This window comes from Lichenostomus cassidix, chromosome 5, assembly GCF_008360975.1.
Source record: "Lichenostomus cassidix isolate B80296 chromosome 5, HeHo_3.0, whole genome shotgun sequence".
Taxonomy (NCBI): domain Eukaryota; kingdom Metazoa; phylum Chordata; class Aves; order Passeriformes; family Meliphagidae; genus Lichenostomus; species Lichenostomus cassidix.
In genome coordinates this window covers 29,982,913-30,010,830 of record NC_139486.1, presented here as the reverse complement: position 1 = coordinate 30,010,830, position 27,918 = coordinate 29,982,913, and the positions used below count along the sequence as shown (strand labels likewise).

At 33.9% G+C, this 27,918-nt stretch overlaps 2 protein-coding genes across 3 annotated transcripts in view; one reads left to right on the top strand and one right to left on the bottom strand.

Moving 5' to 3' along the window:
* Positions 1–4,087, top strand: part of LOC146436247 (uncharacterized) — a 98,931-nt gene extending 94,844 nt beyond the window's left edge. The window contains exon 5 of the mRNA XM_085062028.1: positions 3,960–4,087. The gene's annotated coding sequence lies outside the window, so the exon portion shown is untranslated. The remainder of the gene's footprint in view (positions 1–3,959) is intronic.
* Positions 1–27,918, bottom strand: part of CDIN1 (CDAN1 interacting nuclease 1) — a 121,780-nt gene that overhangs the window by 45,396 nt on the left and 48,466 nt on the right. For both annotated transcript variants that reach the window (XM_085062025.1, XM_085062024.1), the window contains exons 6-10: positions 26,861–26,940; positions 26,450–26,499; positions 23,567–23,634; positions 18,432–18,497; positions 16,019–16,124 (exon numbers count right to left, since the gene is read on the bottom strand). In XM_085062025.1, coding sequence (XP_084918151.1) covers positions 16,019–16,124; positions 18,432–18,497; positions 23,567–23,634; positions 26,450–26,499; positions 26,861–26,940 — 370 coding nt within the window. The remainder of the gene's footprint in view (positions 1–16,018; positions 16,125–18,431; positions 18,498–23,566; positions 23,635–26,449; positions 26,500–26,860; positions 26,941–27,918) is intronic.

Genomic DNA, 27,918 nt, shown 5'->3' with positions numbered 1-27,918 from the left:
GCAGAGGCTAAGCAGGCTAAGGGCTGTAGTGCTATTACATCTTACCGGTCTTTTGGCGATTAAATTATAAAAAAAAAAATCTAAAAGCAAGGGTACTAATTTTCAGAGCCGTACATGATGATTTTACAGAGAAGGGGCAGAAAAACATAGGACACAAAAGACAGTATGGTGAGCTTTTACAAATGGGGAAGTTTTCTCCACAGTAGTGAGAACACAGACCTTTCTCTCTGAACTTATACACCTGGACATTTTGCAGAGAAGAATGATTTGAGTGGTAGTTTGACATGATTTGTGTTTTTCCTAGAATCCTGTCCTTCATCTCCTTAACACAAACCAAAAAATATCTGGAACTTTATGTTGTTTTTATAACATTTATGCCAAAGCATAGACAGTACTGCTGGATTCTTTTTCTCTTTCTTGACGTGCTAAGAAAATTAAAGTTATGAGAAGATCTGTGCTTAGGTTTACACTTCTGCAACAAGAAAAGAGATTTCTCATAACAGAGCATATTGTATGTCTCTAATGTTTTTTACCTTAAGTTTTAAGAAAACCAGTTTGACCTTGCAATAATTTTATGCAATGTTAGGCTTTTACAGGTGGTGAATTTTAAATATAGAAGCAACAAGTAATTTGCTTGAGAGTCCAAAAGAGATCAATGATGGAACAGACTCAGAGCTACATTTACAGCCGTTACAGCTTACCCTGTCCATTGTCCAGAGGCAAATGCTTGAGAATCAGTTACTAAGAATCATTATGCATAACAGTATAAATGATGACCATTATTTTATCTTGGTCATTTTACTGTTTGCATCATGAAACCCTCAGCTTGTATGGAGGCTTAATGTGCTAACTATTGGGCAAACATATGGATCTAGAGTTTGCACTACAAGATTAAGCCTTCAGCCCTCTGCTAATGCACACCTCTTTCTTGAATGTTGTTTTGATGTAGTGAAACGATACAGAAAGTTTACTGGTTTTAATAAAGTATTAGGAGTAAGAAGAGGTCTTTAGATATAGCAAATGTGGTATTTAAGCAAAGAGAAAACACTACTGTAGGATAGTTTTACTCAGTGAGATCTTAGTTTGTCTAAAGTTTACAGAAGTTGCTACAGAAAGTCATCTCTGGTATGAATCATGGCAACAAAGTCATAAAAACCCAACTATGTAAAACTTTGGTAAGCAGATAACAGATCACTAGTAAAAAGGCAAAGGAAGCAGACTCCACATTTGACCTGAGTTCTACTGAACTTACAAGCCCAACAGAAATGATCAAAACTAATGATTCTGCAGGAACACATTAGCTTCAGATTAGAGAATATATATTAAGATATTAGAGCATATTCTACAGAAACATTATCACACTTAATAGTCCTGCCACACTAGAAGGGATGAGTGGAAAGAAAGGGACACAACTAGCTGAAAACAGAGAGGAGTTTGATAACATGATGATGCGAGGCACTTTATCAAAAACATGCCAAAGCTAACCATGCACTTGTCTGTCGTAGCTTGGGTTCTGCATCCTCAAGCCTCAGGAAACCCAGCAATGAAGAAAACAGTGAGGCATTTTTGTGCAGAACAGGGCCAGACATTTGTACACTTTCAGCTATCTTTCTCACATGCCCAGTGTATTTTACAGAGGCTGTGCTATTCATTTGTGCTCAAGTTCAAGGTATGTGAACAAGCAGAAAACAAAACCTTATTTTTCTTAAAAGAAAAATCACCAACTCCAGGAACAGGGATGTTTTCAATTGTTATGATCAGTCAGTGAGAAAGCGAACACTGATATTAATTAACAATCCAAATGTGATTTACTAGAGTATATAACAAGACCCTAAATATTGAAGTCACATTTTCATTATGAACAAATTTTATAATGTCCTTGGGCCAGTAACTGCAACTAAAAACCTGATAGAGTTTTAGCATTTACTGGAAATGCACTTTGGTGAAGTTGATTTATCTGTAAAACACCTTGCTACACAAAGACAACTTTCACATAGAGTCATTTGGTATTTGGCTACAGCAAACCAACTGGTTAAAAGCAATTAAAGTGTATCCACCAGAGTGAGGGAAAACCATTTACAGAAATTTCCTCAGGAAATCATGAGGCTAAGCAAAGGTGCAAACTACTTAAAAAAGAGAGCAGTCAATGTTGTTTCTAAACCACTGCTGATCACATGCAAGTTAAGTTCCTCTTAGTTTGCCAGAAGCAGTATAACTCGATAATGCAGTACAAGTGCTTGAATAAACTTTTCAACACACCACACAACCAAAAACTAGCAATTACTAGCAAATGTGATTTTTGATTCTGTGAAAAGAAGAAAAGCAGAAATCAGAAATATACTTCAACAGGCATTCCCACAGTATATAAGACACACACCTATGATGAGTACCAACCTACAGACTCTGGAATAGGCAACTGAACTTTTGCCAGTATAGCAATTGTACTGCTCTGAGGGTAATTGTTAGAACATAATTTTACATTAAGAAGCCAAGTAGCTAAGTGTTCACCTTGTATTTTTTAAAAAACTACCCTTGTTAAAAGCTGAAACCAAAAAAACCCAAACAGATGAAATCACACAGTTCAGAAAACATGAAATAGCTCTAATGTACTATTTATAGCCTGTGTTTTAAAAGCTGAAGGACATACATTTACACACACAAAATAAAGCTATCACTGCTTTGTGGTCTGCAGAGTATTTTCAGAAATTTTTCCTTATCCTTGGAAACATCCATTACTCTTAATACAGTAGCATCCTGAAATTTTATAACATTTTGGATTTCTTTGAAATGAAAAGTCCATTTTATTGTTTTTTAATTAAATCTATTTCCCCGAAAGGTCTTTAAAGGCTCTACAAACTACCTTGCATTTTATTATTGCTGACAGTTATCTAAACCACGCTTGAATGCCCTCTTTATCCTTTAGTGAGCAATTGAAAGATCATATGCTAAAAAGACTTGTGCTTTCTCTTCTTCTAGCCCTATAATTAAGGCATTTTAATACATTTCTTCATAGTCATTAAGAGAGCACAATGTTAAAAATTAATGAAATGAGACAATTTTGAGTTTAACAACCATAAATACACACAACATAAATTTGTCTCAATTGTAGATATGAAAAAAAGCCTTCCTTAAATCACATGATGAGATTACTGAATTGTCAAGATTCTGCCTTTGCTGTCTAAGGGTGTTTAAATGATGTATGGTAGCCTGACAATACTACAGTTGTTACATACCATACAAGAGAGGTAAACATTTCTGTCAAACATTCAAATTCCATTGGGTTTTTGTTTACCTTATATAGATGTCTATAAAAAAAGTGGCATTGCTGGATGATGCTGAAATGGGGGAGGAAAGAGAAAAGAGGAAGCAAGACAAAGGCATATGAAGGGAAAAAATGATCATAAGTCAATTGCAAAAAAACCTGATATATAATAAAAATACCACTATAATAACACCCACTTACAGCAGTATGTTAATAATATTTACAATAGAATAAATAGGATTTTCTTAATTTGGATTCTTTTCCTAAGAAACAGAGATCACCATATTAATGTATCACATATTTTTGCAGCATAGTAGTAAGAGGGTTTCTTTTGTTACACAGTGAAAGGAATTCAGTGTTTTTAAGCACATCCTCATCACTTCTATAAATACCAATTAAATATAGGGTGCAACTACACTATAAATACATTATTACTATTTCCAAAAGATATTACAAATGAGGAAATTATACAGCTTATCTTTTAAAACTAAGTTAAGTTTTTCAAGGCTTAAGTTCTTTATGCTTTCTCATCTAAATTTAAAAAGATGCAGTGCAACACAGAGCAAGAAGGCAAGAGGGTCTTTTCCTTAAGAAAGACAAAATAAAAAAAAAGAGAAGTTGCTCTCCAGAAGATTTTTTAGGGTTGTCAGACTGTTATATTATAAACAACCTTATTAGTCCTTTATAATTACAATAGGTACCTCTGGACAAGATCGAGCAGACATGACAAATGCTTCTGACTTCTTTTTAAATCGAACCTGGAAGGTCATCGCTGAACAAACAGAATGCTATACAACTGGGGCCATAAATTGTGAAAGCTACAAAAAGGTAAGTTTTTTGATACTAAAAATGAAAATTATTTTGTTCAGACTTTACTGTATAAGACCTAGAAATAAGAGGATGAAATAGTTTAAAAAGGGTAAATAGGTAAACAGAAATAAATCTTTAGAAACTTTATTATCAAAGATTTTTTTGGGAGCTGAACCTGTATTTTAGTATTAGGGCAATGTCTTCAGACTAGCTGCTTTATTTTACAAATATTGTCTTTATAGGTAACTCCCTAATGAGTATTTATCCATGTTTGTATTTTCTTTTTTTACAGCACTAAGATGAAACTGTGGACAGTTAAAACCAGTTAGTCTCAAATCTAGGGGATTCGCTTGCTGCTAATCCTCACACCAAGTCAGTAAAAGGATAGCATACTACTGTGCATTTCTCTTAATATTTTTGTTTGAGGATCATTTAACAATACCGGTAGTTTTGGATTAAATTTAATTTGCATGGAGAAAAACAGTAACTTAAGTGTCTGGAACTGGAAACCAGTTGATGGATTCGCTTTTAAATCTCGTATTTCAGTTTGGAGAGGAAATGTAAGGACTGAATTAGAAAGCTGTAAACTCTTGATGAGTTAGTGGTATAGAACAGAGGAAAACCAAACTTTTGGTGATTTTCCTTACAGTTAGGCTGAATGAAATTATAAATCAACAAAAGATTTGGACAGCATTCAAATCAACAGCTTTACCTAATAAAAGTTCTAACAGAGCACTGAGCATACCATTTGAAACAAATATGAAATAAATATGAAATATGAATGACTTTAAAAAGAACCATATGAGAAGCAGAACAGTAAAATCACAAAAATTCGAGCAAAGGAAATTTGGACTGAAACGTATGATGGGCAATTAAGTACCTATTTTGACAATTCTAAGTGGTCAAGTTTTTAAAGTATGACACAGAAACCTTAACCTATCTATATATGAGTGATAAATGAGGCATTTTGTGTCATTACATTCCCATAAATCACCTTCTTTAACTGCTGATGGCTTTTATCAGCTCTAACCTTTTCAAGCTTCTATCAGAGTGCTAACATTTTCAACTTTGACACATATGCAGTTTACAAATTCTGCAGCTGATTAACTCTGGACAGAAGCTCACTGCCATCATTGCCTTCCTCAAGTTTGGTTACAGCTTCAGCATCTCAAAAAATCAGAGGCATCCTTCATATGCCAGAAAATATCTGGCATATTCATTTGTTGGCCTGTATTGCAAAGGATACAAGATATTTCTCCTTTTGAAACAAGTAAATGAGAATATACTTTCAAAAGCAATCTTCTACAGAGAGACTGACGTATGTGTAATTTTCATTATTTTAAAATAAACAGCACTTCCCAAATAAGGAGAAACAGCACTTTCCAAATGAAGACATATAAATAATATTATCAATTTCTGATAACTTCATAATTTAAACAAGCTTGGAATAAAAAAAAATTGACTACACAAGAAATGATGCTGTCAAAGTCTCTGAGGTAAACAGCAATAAAAAGTTGAAAAAAATTCTAATTATTGCAGTGTATTGTATCTCAAATTTTACAAAATATTGCAATTATAAACTGATCATGACCATGGACCCTCAAATCATTTTGTGGGATCCCTCACTAAATTCCCCTCTCAACTGTTTTGTAAATTTTAAAGATTTTTAAATAGCCATATCTTGAAACCATAAATTTCAAAGATTCAATTTCAGCATTTTGGCACTTGGAACATGAAATGAATTCAACCATGATAGAATACAATAAATGAAATAGCAGAAAAGAAATATATGAAAAAATGTTTTATCCTGTGTAAGTAAACCCAGAGATTTCAAGGAACACTTGCTTCCTATAGCAACTAAAATTAAATTACCTATTTGCCTGACACATTCAGATTTTGCTACGAATAGATGATAAAATAGTTTATAAAATCCCATCTAGGTGTCTGTCTTATAGTACTGTCTTACTGTACTATTCCAACAGTGAGAAGCCAGCCATATAGTAGCTCTTTCTGCCCCAGTATCACCAAGATATAGTAAGGATGGTACCAAGGCTTTAGACTAAACACTTGTATTTTTGCTATTTTTTAAACTTAAAAACATGCAGAATATAATTTCAGATGTATTTAATCTATTGAAGCAAGCAGTGACTCATTCACTGAAATGAATTTCCAAAATATAATCGATCTAGACACTGAAAAAAGGCTCAGGTTTAAAGAGATACTGTCTTTAATAATATTAGTCAGACTGAAATTTCTATGTTGGTTGTGTCCACCAGAAGCCTGGTACTTCAGATGGTATTAGTTTTGATAAGAGCTAACTAGACATCAGACCTAAATAATGAAACATGAAGAGACAGGCTTGGAACATGTAAATAGGAATGTCCTCAAGAGATTCTCATGCAGCTGATTGTCTCTTGTTGATAAACAACACATCTTATAAAAACAGTGGATGAAGGAAAAAATTTTGCAGCATCACAACTAAATCAGCCTTGCAGTGTCAATATTTAAGGCCTATCCATAAAAAACCTAAAAGTTCTTTATTTCACTAATAATGTCACAGATCAGAGAAGCTGTGCAGTTACACTTTGACAATTCAGATGTAAATCTTGGAATGTCTGTAAGTATTCATGACAAAGGCACATTTATCATTTAAAACAAAAGGACGTGATTTCTTGACGTTCATATCAAAGACTAGTGATGGATGAGAGCATGCTAATCAAATGACTAGAAGGAACACAGATGCTTACTATTTTGATTCGGAGAGGGAAATGAAGACCTCTCTCCTAAATAAAGATATAAACATCCATAAAGTATATACACATATGGAAGTGTGTATAACACACTGTGCATGCACAGGAGCTGGATACACTTTCTAGCAGAAATGCTACAAATGCTAACTAGCATGACTGCCAATTTACTCAAGGTCAGAAGCAGCCACATAAAACTGATCAATTCCAGTTAATTGCTTATGAATTTACATATTCAGAAGCAATTTTAGCGTTCTTCTATCAAAATTCAACAAGTAATAAAAGAGAATAATTTAAGTTTTTTGTAATTTGTTTCCTACTGCCATAGTTCTAGGTTTAAATCATACTTCTGTTACATCATCCTTATGTAACTTAAAATTGCATAAAATCAATGTAAATATTACTGAAGATAAAAAGGTAGACTAAGTGGGATGCAGTGTTGCAAGATAAATGTGGAACTTTAGAGCCAAATTTTAGTGTAAGTTTTTACATTTTGATACTCAAGTCACCTTACTTCAGCGCCTTACTTTATGTGTATCCAAATTGTACCAAACTAATTATGCATTTAGCAAGAACTAATAAACATCAAGAATTTTGCTTACTCAGCATGACAGTCACAACCACTCCCAGTGAGACAGCCAAAAATTTGTTAAGTTTGTAGATCCATGTGCAGTGGCAAGGTCCCATGAGGTTCAATACTTTCACAGAGTGTTGTCAAATGATGATAACATGCACATTCTTGAAATCCATCTTTTTCACTCTCCTTTAAGCAGGTAGTAACTATAAAGAAAATCCCTCTGATACTTCTCCTTTAGAATTCTGCAATGAGTAAATTAGCCTCAAGATTTTGATAGCCTCAAGAATATACCCCAGTCACTCTAGTTCTGAACAGAGAAAAGAAAAGCCCCCTTGCTAACTGGAGAACTATTCATCAAACATACTTGCTTATACCTTGCTGTAGTTATGAAACAAAGTACTAAAAAAAAGAAAAGAAATTAAAAAATGAGTCCCCATTATATAGTTTTCAAGAATTTACAAGAAGGAACATTTTATAATATCTACAAAACTACGTAATTAAGCAAAACCTGGTGGCACTGAGGCAGAAAAAATATATTTGAATTTAAAATACTCTTAATAATGTATTTCTTTTTGTTAAAGCAATTTTTATCTGACCAGAAATGCATTTGAAGTTAAGAATGATGTAACATAGTGTTTAAAAAAATACACCAACACTAACAAGCATTTTCCCTGCCACTCAGAAGCTTTAATAAGACATATCTGATGATGTCCTTAATGCAACTTATCCAAATATCTTCAGTGCCTCCATTAACTCAAGAGCAGTGTCCTAGAGAAGCAGATTCTTGTACTGTGGAAACAGAAATCCGCATTGTACAATTGCTCCGAATAAACAAAACGTAGGAAGTTCAATGTATACATTTCAGTCTCATCTTTAATCAAAAGAAAGTGCCCTCACAGAGGCTGAATGGAAATATGATACACTGTAGTGACACTGTATTTCTTTTTGCCTAAGCCAAGATTTAGGCACAAGGAATTTGTGCAACTGTGTGGAAATGTGATTCCTGTCCATTAACTGCCCAGGGACTATTGAATCTACTCATTTTGTACTTCAAATTTTTCTTAGATTAACAGTCTCATGCTTTTAAATGCTTTATTTACTGACTTCTAGCTGTAATCAGCTACTGACATTATTTATTTTTTTCCTTATATTAGTACATATAGTTTAGTATTCTACACATATCATTTACGTATAACGTATCATTTAATATATTAAAGGCTGCTTAAGACAAGCAAAATTCCCCCACCTCTTGGACCTTTTTTGAAAAATTTACTGGATGCTCAATATATATAATATTCAATAGCATGTGAGAATAATTTTTATGCAACTCTGATAGTTAGAAAGATAGATAACTCAATTATTAGATCATCTATCAAAATATTCAGATGTGTAAGAGGCTACTAAAAAGATTGATGACTGAGAAAGTCCACTGATTCTCTAGCCATCATATCCACACATTTGGCTAGACAACATTTTTCGCTGCCTTCACAAGCAAGCTTCATTACCCATCACTCCACTGAAAAGAGTTTATTATGAGGCTGCCATCTTGGCAAGACTATTATTTAGATGATAAATGTTAGTGGAAAAAGTGTGTCTAGATTTTTTTTTAACATGAGCTTTTTGACAGATAAAACAAACAGCATCTACATTTCTAATTAACTTAAATTTGGCATATACAAATACAGGTCAGTAAAGCTATGATATGCTACTAGATTATCTTCTGTCTGAATCTTGCCCTTAATTTGGAAAATGTAAATTAACTAATTAGAAGAAAAGCAGTATTATTTGTGACTAAATGCTGCTTCTACTTTTTTGCTTTGTGACATCTATGATCAACTGTAGTCCTTCATTCTAACTTCTAGTAAATGGATAATTATGCTCATACTAATTTATTAGGCATTTAGCATTGTAACCCAAATAAAAACTTGAGATTTCTGAAGGCAAAGAAGGACAACAACTGCACCATGCAGCTAAATGACGTATTTGTCAGTTTTACTTCATTCTCAATATTATGCTGTTAACATATCTCGCATGAATACAGGTATAAATATTTTCACTTTCAATATTCAAGTACCTAACTCAACAGGAAGTCTCTATTAATATTCTTAAAATTTCCTTGAAATATCTGTATCCCTTCTGTACATGCTGCATAGTAATAATAATATGCTTTGTTCACTAGTACTAAGAGTTAAATTTCACTTTATATGCCTACTACCCTCCTCAATTGTCATGAAATGGATTAGACTAGCACCTACAGAGCTACAAAAAGAAAGAGGGAATTGATCATTCTTGAGTTTCAGCCCAGCAACTTGACATTGTTAAATAAAAAATATATGATATCATAGTTTACAGGAATGAATTCTTTTTGCTTTGGTTTGGTTTTAACTATTAGTAGGTAGATAAAGAACAAACACTAAAAATTACATTGAAAATGCCAGATGTAAATGTCAATTAAAAATTACAAGGAATTCTGAAAGGTAAGGTCTGTGGGGGGTTGATATTCTTTGACATAGTGGAGTGTCTGCAACCAGGCCTTTGGCAAGAATAGCAGGATCTAGGCTGTCAGCTCTTATCGTACATAAACTTAGATGCTTGTCTAATCTGAATGAGAAATACCAGGAAAACTGGAGCTGAAGCCTTGCAGTAATATGGAAGAAAGCTGAAAATGCTCTATCTACACTACATGAATCTCCTGTGACACAAAAATATTTAAGACAGTACTGAAATACGTAAGGGAAAAATGATGTAAACAAAGCTATATACTGCTTCATTTACCATTTTTCTAAGCTCAGGATGTAACAATCTAGCAGTGAAAGAGGCTTACATAAGAGAATTAAAATATAATTAAAATTTCAGCTTCATGTCCATATTAAATACAATATCTAAGGAGAACAATGTATGAAAACACATACTTATTATGTATCATTCAAACATAAATGAAAATATGAATAAAATATGGTCTGTTCTTCGCACTGACAAAAACTAGTTTTGATACAAAATCAAACAACCTATAATGCTCAGCAAAACAATAAACATTATAGCAATGCTATGCATAAGCCATAATCTCAGTGAAAATGTCTTCATGCTCTGTTATTCAATCACATTGTTGAAGGGAGCACGACTAGTAAAATCTAAAAACATTACTTTTGAGCTGGAGTAGAAAAATATATTTTTCATAAGTTACATGTTGATTTTTATGCCATTGATGTGTCATTAAATAAAGAAAAAATTAATCAATAACAAATGCTATTGGAAGTAGGCTACATGTATGTAGGACATTTGTGAAGTGCAGAGATATGCCTCTGTGTGTGTATGTGTGCATGTATATGTATATTTGAATGTACACATGTATCTGTTTATCTTGCAGAACACAGAATTTTATCATCTTCACCAAGTAAACTACTGCATGAGTAAACTAGTAGAAAATGGCATTCTTCACTGATTTTGGTTCTCTTCTTGTCTATAAACAAATGTATCTTAGTCAGTGCTAAGGTTAGCAAGTTGGCATAATTCACTTTGGAAAAGTTAATTAGTTTTGAAGAAACTTAGAATATAAAGTCCTAAGTGGTAAAAATCATCATAAACTCTCTCCTCTATCTACATCCATTTTTGTTTAAGATTAGTGTAGTAGTCCAAGTGGAGTCAGAAGGGAGAGAAAAAGGAGCAAAGCAAAACCCAGCATGTGTGAAAATCCACAAGCATTAGATAGCTAAACAAACCCTAAGTCCCTCAGTGTGGCAGTAAGGTCAAAACCTTTCAGCATTGTACCAGTGTGTCAAAATATGTCAACAAACCATCATACTGCAAGAAGAAGAATGACCTTTCAGTTCTTTATGTTTGGGCTGCTTTGGATACTGGGTATGCATGAACAGTTTTCCTAGCCACTTGACAAATGCAACTCCCAAGGTTTCGTCCAAGTCAAGTTGTTACAATGGCTTTCAATTCACCAGTACAATTTTTTAAACCATCTGCAATTGAAGAATACTCAACTTGTTAACAGAACAGACATCCATAAATCCACAACAGATCTCCCTCTTCCCCTACCACCTACAATCAGACACCAATTATTATTTCAACAGTTTTCAGAGTAACCTGCCAACCCAATTCAAACAGATGAACAGCAAAAAGAAAAAAATCTATAATTCTGATGTCCTGATTCAGACCTTGCTCACATATAATTCATCCTTATAGTCAACTGTAAATGAGTTTGAACAGAACACTTAAAAAATCCTTGGAACACATTATCTGTGTTTGTGAGTGAAATACAATCATCTACATCATTTCTGTTTGCACTTATCTGAAATAAATACCCTTTTTAAATCAATGGGACTCTATGATAATTTTACTATGACTGATAGTTATGAACTGAAATCTCAAGATCAGGCATAATGTACTAATTAACACCACACTGAATTATGAATTTAGGCTTCCAGAAAGTGTGATTACTATTTTAAATTTACTTATGGGTAACTTGCTTTTATTTATTCTTTCAAAAAGTCAGAAGCACAGGACTAACAACATTTAGAACACAAACAAATGGCAGAAGGAATTCAGTACAGAGATGACTTACCATTTTTATTCAAAGAGAAGACGAAATGCTTCTTTTTCACTATGTGAAATTGCCTCTAGTTTAATAACAGTGTCAAATATGACATTTTCCTATGGTCTTCCTTAGTAAAGTTTCTTTATATAGTAAAGTTTCTACATAGTAAAGTTTCTTTAGCTAATAATGACGTCAAGCTTTCTCCTGGGACCCTCTAGAAATTACATTCCAGACTGTACATATGCCTTAGCCATGCTTGCAGAAGATAGAAAATGTAAATTTCTGTATTTGAGTTCATATCTTCTTACAGCGAGTCACTGACAGTGCACCCACTAATTACTGTTTGAACCATGTGTTGCTGATCCTTCGAAAACAGCAGTGTTGCCTGTCAGCTCTGACTAAGAGACTTTTACAGCTAGGATTCCAATTTTTAATTTAAGTTAGAAAAAAGTTATAAAATCAGACACCACGCAGCAAAAAAAAAAAACCAGCAACATTCATTTAAACCCTAAAATACTTTACAACACCTTCACAGACCCCATTTTAAAGTGCGATCTGTGTAACTTTCTGTTCATGCTCTCCAAATTACCTTTGGTCACACTGACTATTCAACAGCTTTTATCCTCATGTTTACAAGAAATGCACCAATGCAGAGCAGTGAAAAATGAAAGGTGTGGTATCTACTATGTGTGCACAAATTATAGTTTGTGCATGCAGTTTTTTTTGTTTACCCAGTGGCAGCGTAAGCTACACCCTGCTCAGTGGATGCCACTGCTCTGAAGGAACAAGCATACTGAGGGAAGTACATGAATCACTTTACACTAAGTTTGTCCAGTATATAAATAGCTTTCTTTTGTAAAACATCACTGTGAAAAATCAGTCTGGGAATACGCAAGACCAAATTTGCCTTTTCCTGTTTCTTTATTATTGAAAAATCTCAATATCTAAACAACATCTTAAATTGTAACTCTGCAAACCCACTGACAAGGTACACTTTGTACATTTTTAATGTGAAGCTTAATTTGGAGATGAGGTTGCAGTGCACCACTGCAACTGAAAATTGCTTAACAATACCATTGATGTATGAGCCATAAAAAACCTTGCTAAGCTGTCCCTGCAGAACTCGGAGTAATAAAAAGGTGTTCTTCTGCACTGAGGTGAACAGACATGGTTGATTGCATCTAGGGAGCTGTTCTGTTAAAGGAGAAAGTGCCATTTCTTTCCTGTCAGTATAGACCAATTTAAGACACTCACAGATTTAGTTAGCACAAAATACAGGATTTAATGAAATACACACGTAACAGCAAACAAACCCCAGCTACGTTTAAAGCTTTCAGTCCAATTTGGAGTAGAATTCATCTCACATATGTAAGAAAAGAACCCAAAAACTTTTCCAGTCTGACTCCTAATTTTTAGAGAAACAATAAAAAAGCTGAATGGAAAAGATCTGAAACTTCTCACTTTCATTCCTTTCAAAGTATGTAGATTTGTATTTCTACCCACATCTAAAAAGTGATGCTATAGATTTTCTCTTGAATTTAATTTCTGCTTTAAATTCAACCAACAGGTCAACAACCCCAAAATATCACTTGAGCACTGTATCATCTCTACTGTGAACTCGTGCTTGTTCTCCAAATAATTTCTCTTTGAAGAGGAAGAGAGACACAAAGGTGTGATGAATTGACTGAGAATCTGATTCTCACCTGAGAACTCTGTGCTCTGCACAGACTGATTAACTAAGACAAAGTTGATTCACAGTTTGTGCAGCCACACCTGTGTCATATAGTTTCAGAGACCAATGGAAGTTAACTGTCTAACCTACATGCAACCTAATCTGTCAGCGTGTGTTCATTAACACAGCTGTCATTATTTTAGAAGCTACAGTAATTCAGAACTCATTTCAGAAGATGTGGCACTGTCAGCTTGGCCAAATGGCACCAAAATTAAAACTAACAGGATTTATTCTTTAAAATACCCCACAGAAATCTATGTAATTTCAATAATTAACCTAAATTTTGGATTTAAGGTGTAACAAATCTTACTATGGAGAATTCTATTTTCCTTTATGTGAATGTAAACTCACTATATTTAACAATCAACCATTTTTGTAGTTGTTTCCAATACAAACAGCTACATAGAAGATCTGGCAAAATCTCAAAACTACTTCCAAAATGTTTTATTGATCCACATATCATTCCAGTCTAGCTTTTGCAACATTAAAGATACTTGACTAACAGCTCAGTGAGAGATGTTATTCCATTTTTGAAGTTGAATTATTAATTGGTACATGTTAAAATTAAGAAGAAGTCAGCTACATCTTGCTTTCTTGATAAAAATATCAGGGAAATTTCCTTTGGAAATGTCAGAAGCAAATGTACACACTATTCTCAAATGTTTTACATTAAAATGTCGATAGACACTTTGTAGCACAAAAAAGACAGATACAACTTTGCAATGGCAATTTTATTGCAAACAACTGGATTAGTTCCTTCATCCCACCTATGCAACTTTACACCACCTCAACATAGTATCTTTATGCTCATGTAATCTGTTTCAAATGCACTTCTTGGAGCTGCTTTTCTCCAATACCATAATGGATCTCTTCAAACACACCCTTTGTATTCAGGAAAGTATACCAGCCAGTACATCTAATGGCCTTCTCCCAACCTGAGCTGCTCTATTTCCTTTACACTGCTTTGCAGTCCAGCGCTGTTTGCATCACAATCTTTCCTGCCATTCTCAACATTTGCCTAGATATTGTATATACTCAAATTTCTTTCTAAGTTTTACATTCTATATTTCACGACTTATTTTCTACAACTTTCCTATAGTATAACACCTTTACCCAACAACTGACAGCCTTCCAAGGTTCCCAATACTATGATTCAAGTTTTCCAAGTCTCTGCTTTCTGGGATTGTCAAATAAGAGCAGGTTCTTTTCATATCAATCAAGAATGCTGCTGCAGAGCATACTTCCGAACTTTGATGATGTTCTTACCAAGATCTGGTCTCCCTTTCTCTGCTGCCTTCTATTGAACCTGCTTTTAAAGTATTTCCAAAGGCAATGTTAGCTATTTTCACATTCAGCTGAAATACTAATGGTACCAGAACTAGTCTCTGATGTTGGCACACACCCCCTTTTTGTCGCATATTCACATGCTTGTGCCATGTTCTCCACTATCCTTCTGATGGTCTCTTGTGGACACTGGGAAGACTTCAAAACTTATACTTTAAAAAACACCTTTACTAAGACTTTAATTTACCTCACTCACTATCTTGCTTAGGGTTCTACCACATATAAAAATGGCATCGAAGATGAAGCACTGTGTTTAGTATATTTTTTTTAAAAAGAATCCTCCAGTGAGGAGATATCCAGTACCATGGGAAGATTTATAAATATACACAATAATGACTTTTGGAATAATAAAGCAGAAGTATTTTAACCATATTTAAAAGAAAATATATTTACACCAATACCATCAACATGCTATAAAATTCTTTCTAGTACAATTTTTTTCCCTCCTAACACTCCTGCACAGACTTACTACATTTTCAACTTGAAGATTATTCCAATTATTGCTACAAATACAAATAATATACAGAAGAAATACTTTATTAAAAAAAAAAAAACCCACAGTGAAACAGTATGGTCCTACTTAAAATGACAATGAACAGTAGACTATTTTACACACAAAACCCATTTGCTTAGATTGTGAAGATTTAAAAAAAAAATTGTCACCTTGTACATATTCCAAAATGGTACAGCAAAATCTTCTTTCAAAGTGGGTTACTAAAAAAATTGACATAAAACTTCTATACCAAAATAACTTACTCTGTCATCCAGCATCACTCTAAAATCACCATATATGTCTCCTGTATGTTAACAATTAAGATTTCAATTTTTCACAAATATTTCAGCACACCAACTTGAAATTGCAATTAATGATATCCAAAATGCCAGATTAGTAACATGTATTTTATTGATATGACTTAATACAAGAGTCAGTAGTGTTTTATCCAGTAACTTCCTTTTATAATGAAGTCCTATTTACCTACAAGGAAAAATAATAGAAATTTACCTGTTCCAGTAGCTCCAAAACTGGTCCTGCAAGTAGGCTTGGTGGCTACTTTCATCACCAAATGAGGCCTTGCTTTCAATCCAGTGAATTATGTGTCCTTCTACAGCTATGGTGACAGCAGAAAATAAACTGAACTCTGAAAATCACACTCAATAGCCTGTAAGACTATGTTTGGGAACATTCTATTTATTCCACAATCTACGACATAATTCATGCTTGCAACAGAGTTAAATATTTGAAAAAATTATTTTTCAAATATGTACACAGCGCATTTAAAACAAAATACTAGAAAATACTTTAACAGACAATCACATCAATTTCAGTTTAATTACACCCTGTTCCAGATATATGCATTTATTGTAAGACAAACGGAATGCAAAGGAGATAAGACTAAGAGGCAGTTTTATTCTTCTACTACCCTTACTTTGCTGGAAGGCATTTTTGAGGTAAGGAATTGGAAACCTCTGATGAATGACAAGAACAGTTAGCTAAGCTGCTAAGGACAGACACTTGCCACCAATCCAGAATGGAAGGTGTAAGAAAGGGAAGGAAGTTTATCCTGGACATGTGTCTGCTCCGTTCTTTTGCAAAACTAGTAATGCCTCACCAGAAAGAAGTCAGGAATAAGAAGGCTTATGTGAAAATATGTGATTCTGAATTTCTGTTTTTTTCAATGCTTTCATATTTGCTTTGGTTCATGTCTTTCCTCATTTCTTGCAGGAGTGAATTACTAATATTAATACAATCATAAATTTTTTGACAAAGGAATGTCCTCTCTGAAGTCGACAATGTAATTTTGCAGAAGAAATTTTAAGCATCACTCTAAGAGACCTTTCTTTCTCCATAAAGGTGTTACTGGGTATCATTGTTAGGATCTTTAAAAGTGTTTCCTTTATTTTGAGTTACCTACAGTATCCACAGCCATGATGCCTTAGCCTAAATTTGACTTGGAATGAGGTTTTCAAAGAATATGAAAATGCAGAAGAAAAATACAGGAAGATTACAAGAGGGTATGGCAGCAAATGACTGACCACAGACTGCAAAATTACTCAGGAAATCTGTGTAAGTAACTCATGAAGTCACCACACTAAGCTCCGTGTGCCACCACTACCCTGCTATCAGTAACCTGTGTAGGCTTGTACTGCTACATCCTTTCCCCACCCCAACACCTTTAGATGCCAGCAGATGTAATAGCTGAGGTGTAAGCAGCTCAGAAGCAATTTCTAAGAAACATTTGCCTTTCCTATGTATGTACTGAGTCATGAAGAAGAGAATCCAAGCACTGCTACACATTAGTTCAGATCAGGCAACAGGTACAAAATTATTTCCTGCAAGTCTTAGGTGATTATAAAAATTTGAAAAAAGCAACACACTATTACTATTTGAATTTCTGGAGACAAATCTATGCAAATAAATTAATGGCTATTTTTAACCCTCCTTCTAATAGGGCAATACTACAAAAAGAATTCTTTTGGGTTTTTCCTGGTTTCCCTTCTCAAGAATTAAAAAAATAGTTCCATCCAGCTGCTTTTCTAGTTTTTTTTTTAATTAGGCTCTTGAATAGATGGGGCATAATCTCATGTTTCTAATATAGAATTAGGTACCTTAATACCAATTATGTACTGTGTTCATTGTAATCCACGTAACTGGGGAATCTTACTAATGTATACAACCTTCTGAATGGCAGGTGGTAAAGGCTCTTTTCAGCAGCATCTAGTGACAGGACCAGAGGCAATGGGTACAAACTAAAACACAGGAGTTTGCACCTGAACATCAGCAACCACTTTTTCACTGTGAGGGTGCTGGAGCATAGGCACATGTTGCCTAAAAAGGTTATTCTCCCTCCTTGTTGATATTCAACAGCTGTCACATGGCCTCAAGACCAGAAAAGGTAGATGAACTTTAATATGACCTTTATACTTATTTTTATTCTTTATTCTTTCTTGCTATTCAGACTTTTAAAAAAACAGTAAAGAACTGCAGAGTTATATTTGGATGCAAAGTGATGGCAAATAATAATTGTACTAACCTCTAGGTGTAATGGTAATACTCTTAAGACTCCTTTGAATTAATTGGTCTAGAAGTAAAGACCAGTCTAGGTATATCAAAATTTAGCTCAGAAGGACAGTGGATAGAGTATGTTAGAGGGAGCAGGGATTTAAGGATTCCTACTGTTGCTTTATTTTGCTTTTTTTTTAAATGAGATAAAACATGCAGCGGCTAAAAAGGAAACACTGGGTAACACTAGTCAGGATCAAATCTCTTTGATTCAAACTAGAAGTTCTTAAAATTACTGGGCAACTCCTGAAGAGACTTATTTGCCATGCCCTGGAATATGCTTCACTTAAGTAGCCATAATATTTAACATGAACACTTCTACACAAAATAATAAAAATTCCTTAAAAAGACTTACCTACTGGCACTTCTAAAATAAAGTCCGGTGTTTTGTCATAACCCTTTGCACGAAGCTGATCTTCAGCTGTACACAGAAAATAAGAACTACTGTTTATAAAACTATTCCATTAAGTAGACAGCAGCATAATTAATTTTATTTTAAATAAGAGTGCAAGAATTACTAATGCAGTCATACATATCTTTCTTATGCATGTAATGCTGTGTCAGATTAAATGAACCTTTGTAGAAAACCTGAAGCATGGATATAAAAATGCTTCTTTGTCATCCCTGCATTTTTATGTCTTCATTATAAACATCATTAATTCAAGCTGTCATACAGTATTTTATAACCTCCAAATATTCAAAATAAAGAGGTATATTCACTGATTGAAAGAAGAGTCTCTCCACCTTCATACGTGCTCAGATTAATCCTACCAACACCACAAACGTAGATACACCGTAGCTGCAGCCTTGGTTTTATTTTTAATGGTAGCATAAAGTTATTAAAAAAAAAAAAAGCAAGAAAATTCTTCTCTCCCAGAAATTTATTAAAGTAGAGAAGAGCAATATTTTTAGTTTCTCTTGCATTCTGGATTCTGTACAATTTATCCAATTTCTGAACATAAAAAGATTTAGACATTATGCTAATACTAAGTCCACAACTCTATTGCTTACAGGTATTAGATCTGAATATTTCAAGAAATAATAATGAGTGAGCAAGATAAAACTGGAAAAGGCAAAAGATGCTACCCTTAAAAAAATGGAAAAAGAAAGAAAAATAAAAAGAAGCCCAAACCACCCCCTAATATTTTTAAACTATTGTCCTTGATTTCTGATACCATTACATTGGTATTTCTGAAACACCATTTCTCCATTAGAATTTGGAGTGACCTGGTCATTCAATTCCAGGCATGGCTTTCTGTCTTCACCCAAGCTCAACTAATGGCACTACCTAGTAACAAGTAAGGCTGTGTAGCCCCTTAACACCTACTGGGCTGTTGACATTGTCATGCATCCCATTCGCCTTTCTACATCACCTTTGATTAAAATTAATGGTCCATTCTCACTGTTGGGTAGCTTATTTCCAATCCATTTATCAGGTTAGGACAGTAGTTTCATGGCCAATGTTCAGAACTCAGTTTTTGAATACTTTGTGCAAATCCTGAAAGGTCAGCAGTTAGAATCCAAGTAACATTTTAATGACAAGAAAAACATACAAACTTAGAAATCAAAATATTGTCTAAGTGCCAAAAGCAAACTCTCCCATTCTTTTTCATTGAAGAATATAAGTCTGAAGTATTTTTTTATACAGTGAACTAATTTTGAAAGTGGGACAGAAGTAAATGTGGAAAGCTGAACATTAATGTCAGTGTAAACTGCAATAGCTGTTTATTCTTTTTGAGTGGTACCATTTTTTTTTGATGCTGAGAGCATTTCTTCACTATAAGCAGTCTATATTGCAAATAAAAATCTTTGCAATGTGATGCTTCATTATATCACCTGATCAGGTAATAAAAAAACATTTCTAGGATTTGGAGACAGACTTGGTTTCTGGCTATTTTCTCAAACTTAGATGGTCATCTATACAGAAAAATGATGTTAAGATTAAGAAGGTTCTCATTTAACAGAACCTATGAATAGAGAGTTTTATGCCATAATATAAAAATGAATTAATGTTCTATGTAATCTTTTAATAAAAAAAAGACCCAACATTTTATCTAAATGTAGTTAATTGTAACCTGCTCTTAATTGTTTAAAACAATCTAGGATAGCCAACAGGATGTTCCAGCTGAAATTCTGTTCATTTAAGAGCAAGAGCAATGGAAAGGTCAGTCTTTTCTTTCACATCTAACAAATGCTAGTACCACAAAATACGGGAAATGCACCTTTAAAAAACTCACTGAACACCAAAACAGATGTAAACACATTTGAATAGGTCAACGTGGCAGGCCTCTGGACTGGAATCTGCATCAGCATTACTTTTAATATTCTCCAGCAGATTATTTTTTCAAGAGTACCTGATTACTTCTAAAATCTTTTAATACTAAATCACTGCTTGAAAAAGAACAGGGTTTTTTGTTTCAAATCTGGTTCTGAATGTCTTTATGTGGTTTCTCCTAGCATTTTGTATTGTGATTAACATTGGAAAACATATTAAAAACCATGTTTATTATTGATGTATCTATTATGTGCAGGAATATAACTTTGCATTACTATTTCTCCAAGTGTTTTGAAGCCTTATAACTCTGGGGAAGAAATATGGGGACTCTCCATAATCACCATGATTTTTTTGTTTTAAACCGTAACACACCATCAAAAACAAGTTCTAGCTTTTCAGTCCATTAATGTTTTGCATTGGTCCAGAAACTACTGAGGCAGCATTCTGCACCTCAAAACATAATTTTAACTCTAGCATGGATTGAGAGAATAACTTAATAGCTGCTTGAAAGCCAACCCACAGCAGTTTTGACAGTTACATTTATGAATCCTCAGATTTGAAAATTATGTGGAAACAGCCCTAATAAGTAGTTTGTCAACAGCTACCCCATTTATTTAGATTTCCAACAAAACTGCAGCTTCATCTTTACCATAATGTCACTTTCAGTCATAACCCTTTAACACATCACTGTTCCTATACCAGCCTTCTGTTGGTGCATGAATGAGCCCCAACTGCAGATTTAAGACTACAGCAGAAAACGCTGATCATATTTTATGATTTATATCCAAGCTATTATTGGTGGGAACCAAAGTAGTATAAAGCTCAGTACCTCCCCATATACCTAAAAGCTTTCCTAATATATTCATGGTAAAGATTAAAAAAAAAAAAATTAAAAAAAAAAAATCCTATATAGAGCCTAGAAATTCCTGGCATTTCAGTATGGCACATGAAGCTGTGAGCCTGTTTTGACAGAATGCTTCTATTGATCACTTTAATCTCAGGCCAAGTGATAAAGGCTTGAGAGCTGTGTTTTTGCTGAAGAGAGGACACGGTATATGATGCACTTCTCACAAACAGCGGATTAATAAAATGTAACCCCCATTAGTGTGTATAGGTTTGCAATCAACTTCAGGGTGAGTCTGAAGATGTTACATCTGACCTGCAGGCTTTGAAAGCTAACTGCTCTAGAAACAGACAAATTCTGTCCTGAAGCTGAAAAGCTGCTTCATGCTCTAAGACTATACTGGGGCACTCCATATTCACTGTGTTCTTTGATTGTACTTTCTTCTCCTGTACTAGACTCTGTTGCCCAGGTGAAGAAATTTGATACAAACCCCGTGACTATTCTTGAACAGTACAGTGGAATAGCACACTAATATAGGAACTGCAAAAATTCTGTTACTTTAATATGTGTTAAAAAGTAATGAAATTACAAGTCATAAGCCATGTAAATCATAAGCCATCTTCAAAACTGGAATGAAGTATTACACAAAAAAGCCTGAATTTGTGTACCTATGGGAAATACTGTCATCTGTTCTGTTCTCCTGATATTTTCTTCAAGCAGCTTTGGAACTAGTTTTTCAGAAAGGAAAGGTATTGCTAAGGACACAGTAGGGCTCATCTTGCAAGTGCTTAAGGAAAGCTTTTTTTAAAAAAAGATGACCCAAAATCCAAACACATCTAGAACCTGAAATACATATGTGATCACAGACATAAGAAATACAAATGCTTAACATAGCTTAAATCATGACTAAACAATACTTCACTATACATAAAATCTGAGTAACAAATTAAGCTCTCATTTCTATCTCCATATTCTAATAAGTTAACCCATTCCAGATGTGACAGCACAAATTTCTTAGAGCTAATTTCCAAAGACAAAATTGATGTTTATCCAAGGTCATGAAACATTGAAATTTAAATTTGATTTCTATACTGCATAAGCTTACACAAGCCAAATAAAATTATAATTGTTGGGTTGAGGATCCTTTAGTGAGTCATCTAGTCCATCCCCTTGTATCATGACAGGACTGATTTCATTACCACTTTTGATAGATAGATGGTAGATGAGTGTCAAATCTAGCCTTGAATTTTTCACTGAAGGTGACTCCATAACCTTCCCCAGCAGCTTGTTTTATACTTATTGTTCCTAGTACTGTTTGGTATTTTACCTTAACATCATCTCTCCAATTACAGCTTAAACTGTGATTACCTCTACCTATGCTCTTACAGTGAAGTAGGAACATCTACCTCTTCATATTTTCATAGTGTCATTTGCAAGCTTGCACGTGATAGTTAATCCTGTCCTTTTTTCACTTTTCTCTAAAATAAAAGAATGTACTAAATCTGTTCCTTAATCATATGGACAAATCTTTTAAAAAGCTTAATAACATTTTCTAACTTCTTATATTTGTTTAACGTTTCCAAAATCCTAACCTGATGCAGCTTCAAGAGAGATCATGGTTCCAGGCAAATCCAGCAAAATTCCCTGTTCAAACAAATTTAGTACAATGCTCAACCATTAACTATTAAGAGAGCATTTCACTTTGCTGCGGACTCATCACATAAGGAATCCAAGATTTAAGACGTCATTGTTTACTACCATATTAAGAGAAAGGATGCTTTAAACACCAGTCTTTGTTTCAATGCTACTCATGTAAAAGAAACATATTGCAGGCTAAAAGAAAAAAATGAAAGAAACCTCCTACCTAATTAATCCTTGAAATAACTTTAAAAATAGGGAGTGTAAAAAAGAGTACTTGCATTGATTGGGAAGCAGGGGGCAAAAATTCAGCAGAAACTGAACAGCAACGTAAATGAGTGAATCTTCTAGCAGTTCTTTAATACATAAAGCATTCTGAAGCTAATATTTCTTATGCTTCTTCCTAAATCTCATAAGGCCTAGATTATGGCTAATATCTCATGACACCAAAAGTAATACTGCAGCAGATATTAAAGCATTTTTTTCAGCTACTTATTCTATAAAATATTAATTGCAAGCCTGTGCATGTGCTGTATATACAGGGTATTAGGTAACAGAGTTCCTGCTCAGTTCTAAATCAATAAAAGATAACATGTACAGCATCAATCATTTTTTACTCTTCCTTTACTACCTAATATAGGGAGCATTTGGGCTGATTTTTGTCTTAGGTAAACAGTCACTAATGTCTTTGAAGTTAAGAATTCACTGGCTAGCCTCTACTACAGATTCTTACCTATGAAAGAGAGATTTTTTCCCAAAAGCATTTCTCGCAGCAAAACTTCATGCTCATGTCCAATAGCGCTGATAGCTTTAGGTTAAGAAATGGAAGATTACTTTGGAAAAGCAGCAACTTCATAAAAACATCAGAGGTAAAGGAATTAATCATACAATTTATTGGCCTTCACCTGCATTTCAGAAGTGATCAGTAATTTGAACTCCAAGTTTTGAAAATCTTTACAGGGATTTTCAGAAGCATACGCAACTTCGCAAAAATCAGACCATTGTATAAACAGCACACATTTTACAGAATTAAGACCCATTCGACCATATTTATTCAGCATAATTAAGGGCAGTATTTCCATTTCTTCTTTATTCTCCTTCTCAATATAAAACAAAGAGTGATTCTAAAACATGCAGTTAAATACCTTTAAAGTTGCTCTTTACTGACTAAGATATCAGTTCTCCAATCCAGCAAAGGATGAAACCAACTGGTCTTTCTTTATGTTCTGGAATTGATAGGTACTACACCTACCTGAAACATCTTACTGCAAAAAAAATCCTTTTAATTGACTATCCAGAAGCATGAACTAATGTTAGGGAAGGATGAAATAATATTATAACAAAGTCCTTTTCATTTCACTGACAGCCTGTTGATCCAATGTGCCATTCCTAGCAATTTAAGTCATCACATTAAATATTTTTAATGTATCCTCCTGGAGGTCAAAGTTCTATTCTGGAAGCTTTTAAAAAGAATCCTATGGAACAATATGATAAAAAATCTTATGTTAAAAGCAGTTAAGTTCCAAATTCTACTTAGAATAACTTCTGAAAACTTAAGCTACAGATCACCTTACCATTGCAGTTAATTACTTAACTTATATGAACACTTCATGCTGAACAGCAAAAAAAAATTCTGTGGAATCATTTCATATGTACATATAGCTTATATAAATTGAAACTATATGTTATGTTAAACTCTACTAGCAGTTTCAGAACAAAAGGGACAAATGAAGAATGGCAAAAAGGTAAGAAAAATACTGCAAAGAGAATTTATAATGCACCATAAGCAGAAACACTTAGTCTATAAAAATACCTGTTATTGATGTATGGCAATGACCATGGGGCAAAACTTGTAAATAACCTCACAAGCCATTTTCTACTCATGCAATCTAGCAGCCTAGTTTCCCGTAAGCATCTGAACTATTACTGAAAAATAGCCTCTTGGCATTTACAAAGAGGTTGACTTCATACTTTAGTCCATGCATATACAATTAGATAGTTATATTTAAAATCAATATGCAATCCTTCAGAAGACATTATGCTTTTAAAACCTTAACTTTAAATTGATTTTTAACTATTTTATGCACCTCAAAATTAACATCTAATTCAGCAACATACTTGCAGTAATGCACTTGCATAGCTTAGTATTAAACTTTTCTGGACCAAAATGGAATTGAAAAACTCCTCATTACTCTCATCGATGTCACTGCATGTTCAACAACTCATTTGAGCCAGATTCTGAAGAGGATATAAAAGTCTTTTCTAGACTGCAGGTGAATTAGTCTTAAAAATGGTTCAAAATTCTACATATGTATCTTTATTACTTTTAAACATGACACTTTCAGAAGACTACAGCCAGATTGCTCATCCACAGAGTACTAATTTTAAAATTCCAGATATGAAGATTAGTGATCAGCAACCCTTTAAAACGTGTGGTTTATTAGATTAATCCACTTTCAGAAAGTTATGTTTAATCTTGAAGACAATATCAATGAATATTTAAAATTACAATTAAAAGCACAAAATACAGACAGTTAAAACTCTATCCTGCTGCTATTAAAGTCAATAGGAGCAGGGCTGAAGCTGTAGTAGACACCAGACAAGTGTCTCTAGTGGAAAGAATATATTTTTAAGGAATGACAATCACATGTATCACAACTATAAGAAATACTGTTTTTCATGTATAACCAAACATCACTACAGCTTTCCTATCCTGCACCGTAAAGTGAAATCAAGATCTTCCCTCAAACTGCATGCAAGATTCATGCAAGGATTCTCTAGGATTTGGGAGGGAACTGCCTTACTAGTCTACTCAGTGACAGCAGGCCATGACTTTGAAATTGTTCCTCTGACTGCAGACTGAGACAGAAGAGCTACTCCTGCCAGACTTTATTAAAATGGATTTGGGTTCTCAGTGATCATTCCTAACTAATTCTAATCTCAGTCTGGAATACTCAGTGCCACGTGCAGTTCCCTCAGTGTACTTACTGTATACAGAGGCTAATTAACTATTTAAACACTATTAAAAAAATATATCCTTGAAAATTCAGAATGTATAGGGTTTTTACTACAGCTAGTATAATCTCCTTTATGAAGAAAATAAAAGAACTGCACTGAATGTCAGACAGGAGTTTAAAAATACTAATCAGTCAATCATATCTGAATTGCACTTAAAAAAATTTCAATTAAAACACCTATTTATAACAAAGTAAAGCCATAATGTTGAACACTCTCTATAAAACATATTAATTTAATCACAAAATAGCTGAGATTGGAAGGTATCTCCAGAGATCATCTAGTCCAACTCCACCACTCAAAGCGTGGTCACCTAGTCTTAAGAGAAAACCAGACATGCATTTCAACTAATCAAAACCAGAGGTTCAATCAGGCATATGAATGTGTAATCACCAAACTGACATCTTCCCATGGTCCATCTGATTTTTGTTAGTGTAAGAGAAAGCTCTGCAGTGACCCTCTAGCTGATTGAATGTAAAAGAGAGGAGTATGAAACGTGTTTTGTGAAGCAGAACTTTATGTCAGGTTAAAGCTAGACACATCTCTTCCACACAGTCTAAGCTCGTCAATTGTGCACCTAAAATTTTATGGGAAAGGATACTGTTTGATGCAGTCCACCAGTGGTCCATAACAACAGTCATTCACAGTACACTGCAGACAAATAAGAGAAGTAGTACACTGATGGGCAACTACAAAACCATTACAGTTAAAGAGTATCTTAAAAACAGTAATTACTTTTCCTCAAAAAGGCTATCAGATGCTGTTCAGATTTAATCACAGAAAACAAAAACTGCATGCTTTTATTCACTATAAAAGCAAGCTATTAAAAAGTGAAATGCTCCCTTCACAAATATTGCACTGCCATTTATGGTGCACTCTGACCTCACTGATAGTTTACGATGACAGTAATTAAATGAGGTTTAAAGTCTTTTACTCTGCTAGGCAGATAACAGAATTGCCACAGAAAAAAAAAAAAAAGCAGCAAACCAAACCAAATAAGTGAGATTAATACCTGATAGACTTGATTTGCTAGAATTCCATCTGGAATCTGAGAAGGGTCCCGTAGCATACTATTTATAAGAGTTTTGGAGGCTAGAAAAATAAAAATAAAAGAAGTACAAAAAACCTGTTAGCTCACTTATCTACTTGGTAAAGTTGGAGATACACTTTTTTAATGAAAACATTGATGATATTGATAATTTTGAAAATTATCCACCCAGCAACTACAAATTTACAAAGTCGTAACCACTTACCCATTCTGATACAATTGACTCAAAAGTCTTGATCAACCAAAGGATTTTATTAGCACAAGGTGAAAGCAGGCCCTTATTTACTTAGTTTCACTGGACAGCTTGTGCTTCAGAAACATCATGCAGCTTCTAAGGAAACTGCTTAGTATACAGTAAGTGTAACTCAAAATAACTTTCATACCCTTCTAAAACGTCAGGAAGAAGATAGGTAAAAATTCAAAACAGCCTTTAAAAAGTACTTTAAGGACTTAATTATTCCAATTTATTAGTTTTCAAATGTAAGTATTTACTTATTCAGTGTTGACACATTTTTCTGACTGCATTTAAGAGCTGGGAAAAGGCTTTCTTTTTTTCAAATGCATAAATGTAAGTCAAAAGAAATCAGAAGTTAATAAAGGACTACCTGTAATTTTTTTACTCACTGATATTGATACTACAGTAACATAAAACAGGAGATACCGTTAGTTTATGTTCAAATAAAGTCTTTGCAATCCTTGGCATTGTTTTCTCTCCATGTGCTTAGTCTGGGTAGCTGCAAATACCAGTTAATTACTAACAGTAGTGGAAAGACTTTATTCTAGAAAAATACTATCTAAAAGCATCAAATCTTTGATTTTACAATTTCTTAGATAAAAGTAAACACTGCTGCACAAGCTGCCTCTATCGTGGTAACAACCTCTGATGGAGCTCAGCTGGTGGTGTATTTACATCATTGAATGCTTAAGTGTAGATCATGTTTGAGACTAGCAAGGTTCCCCACTTTGCCAAAGATTTCCTGTGTAACTTCAGAGTAATTCCTTTAACCTGTGTGTGCTTCAGT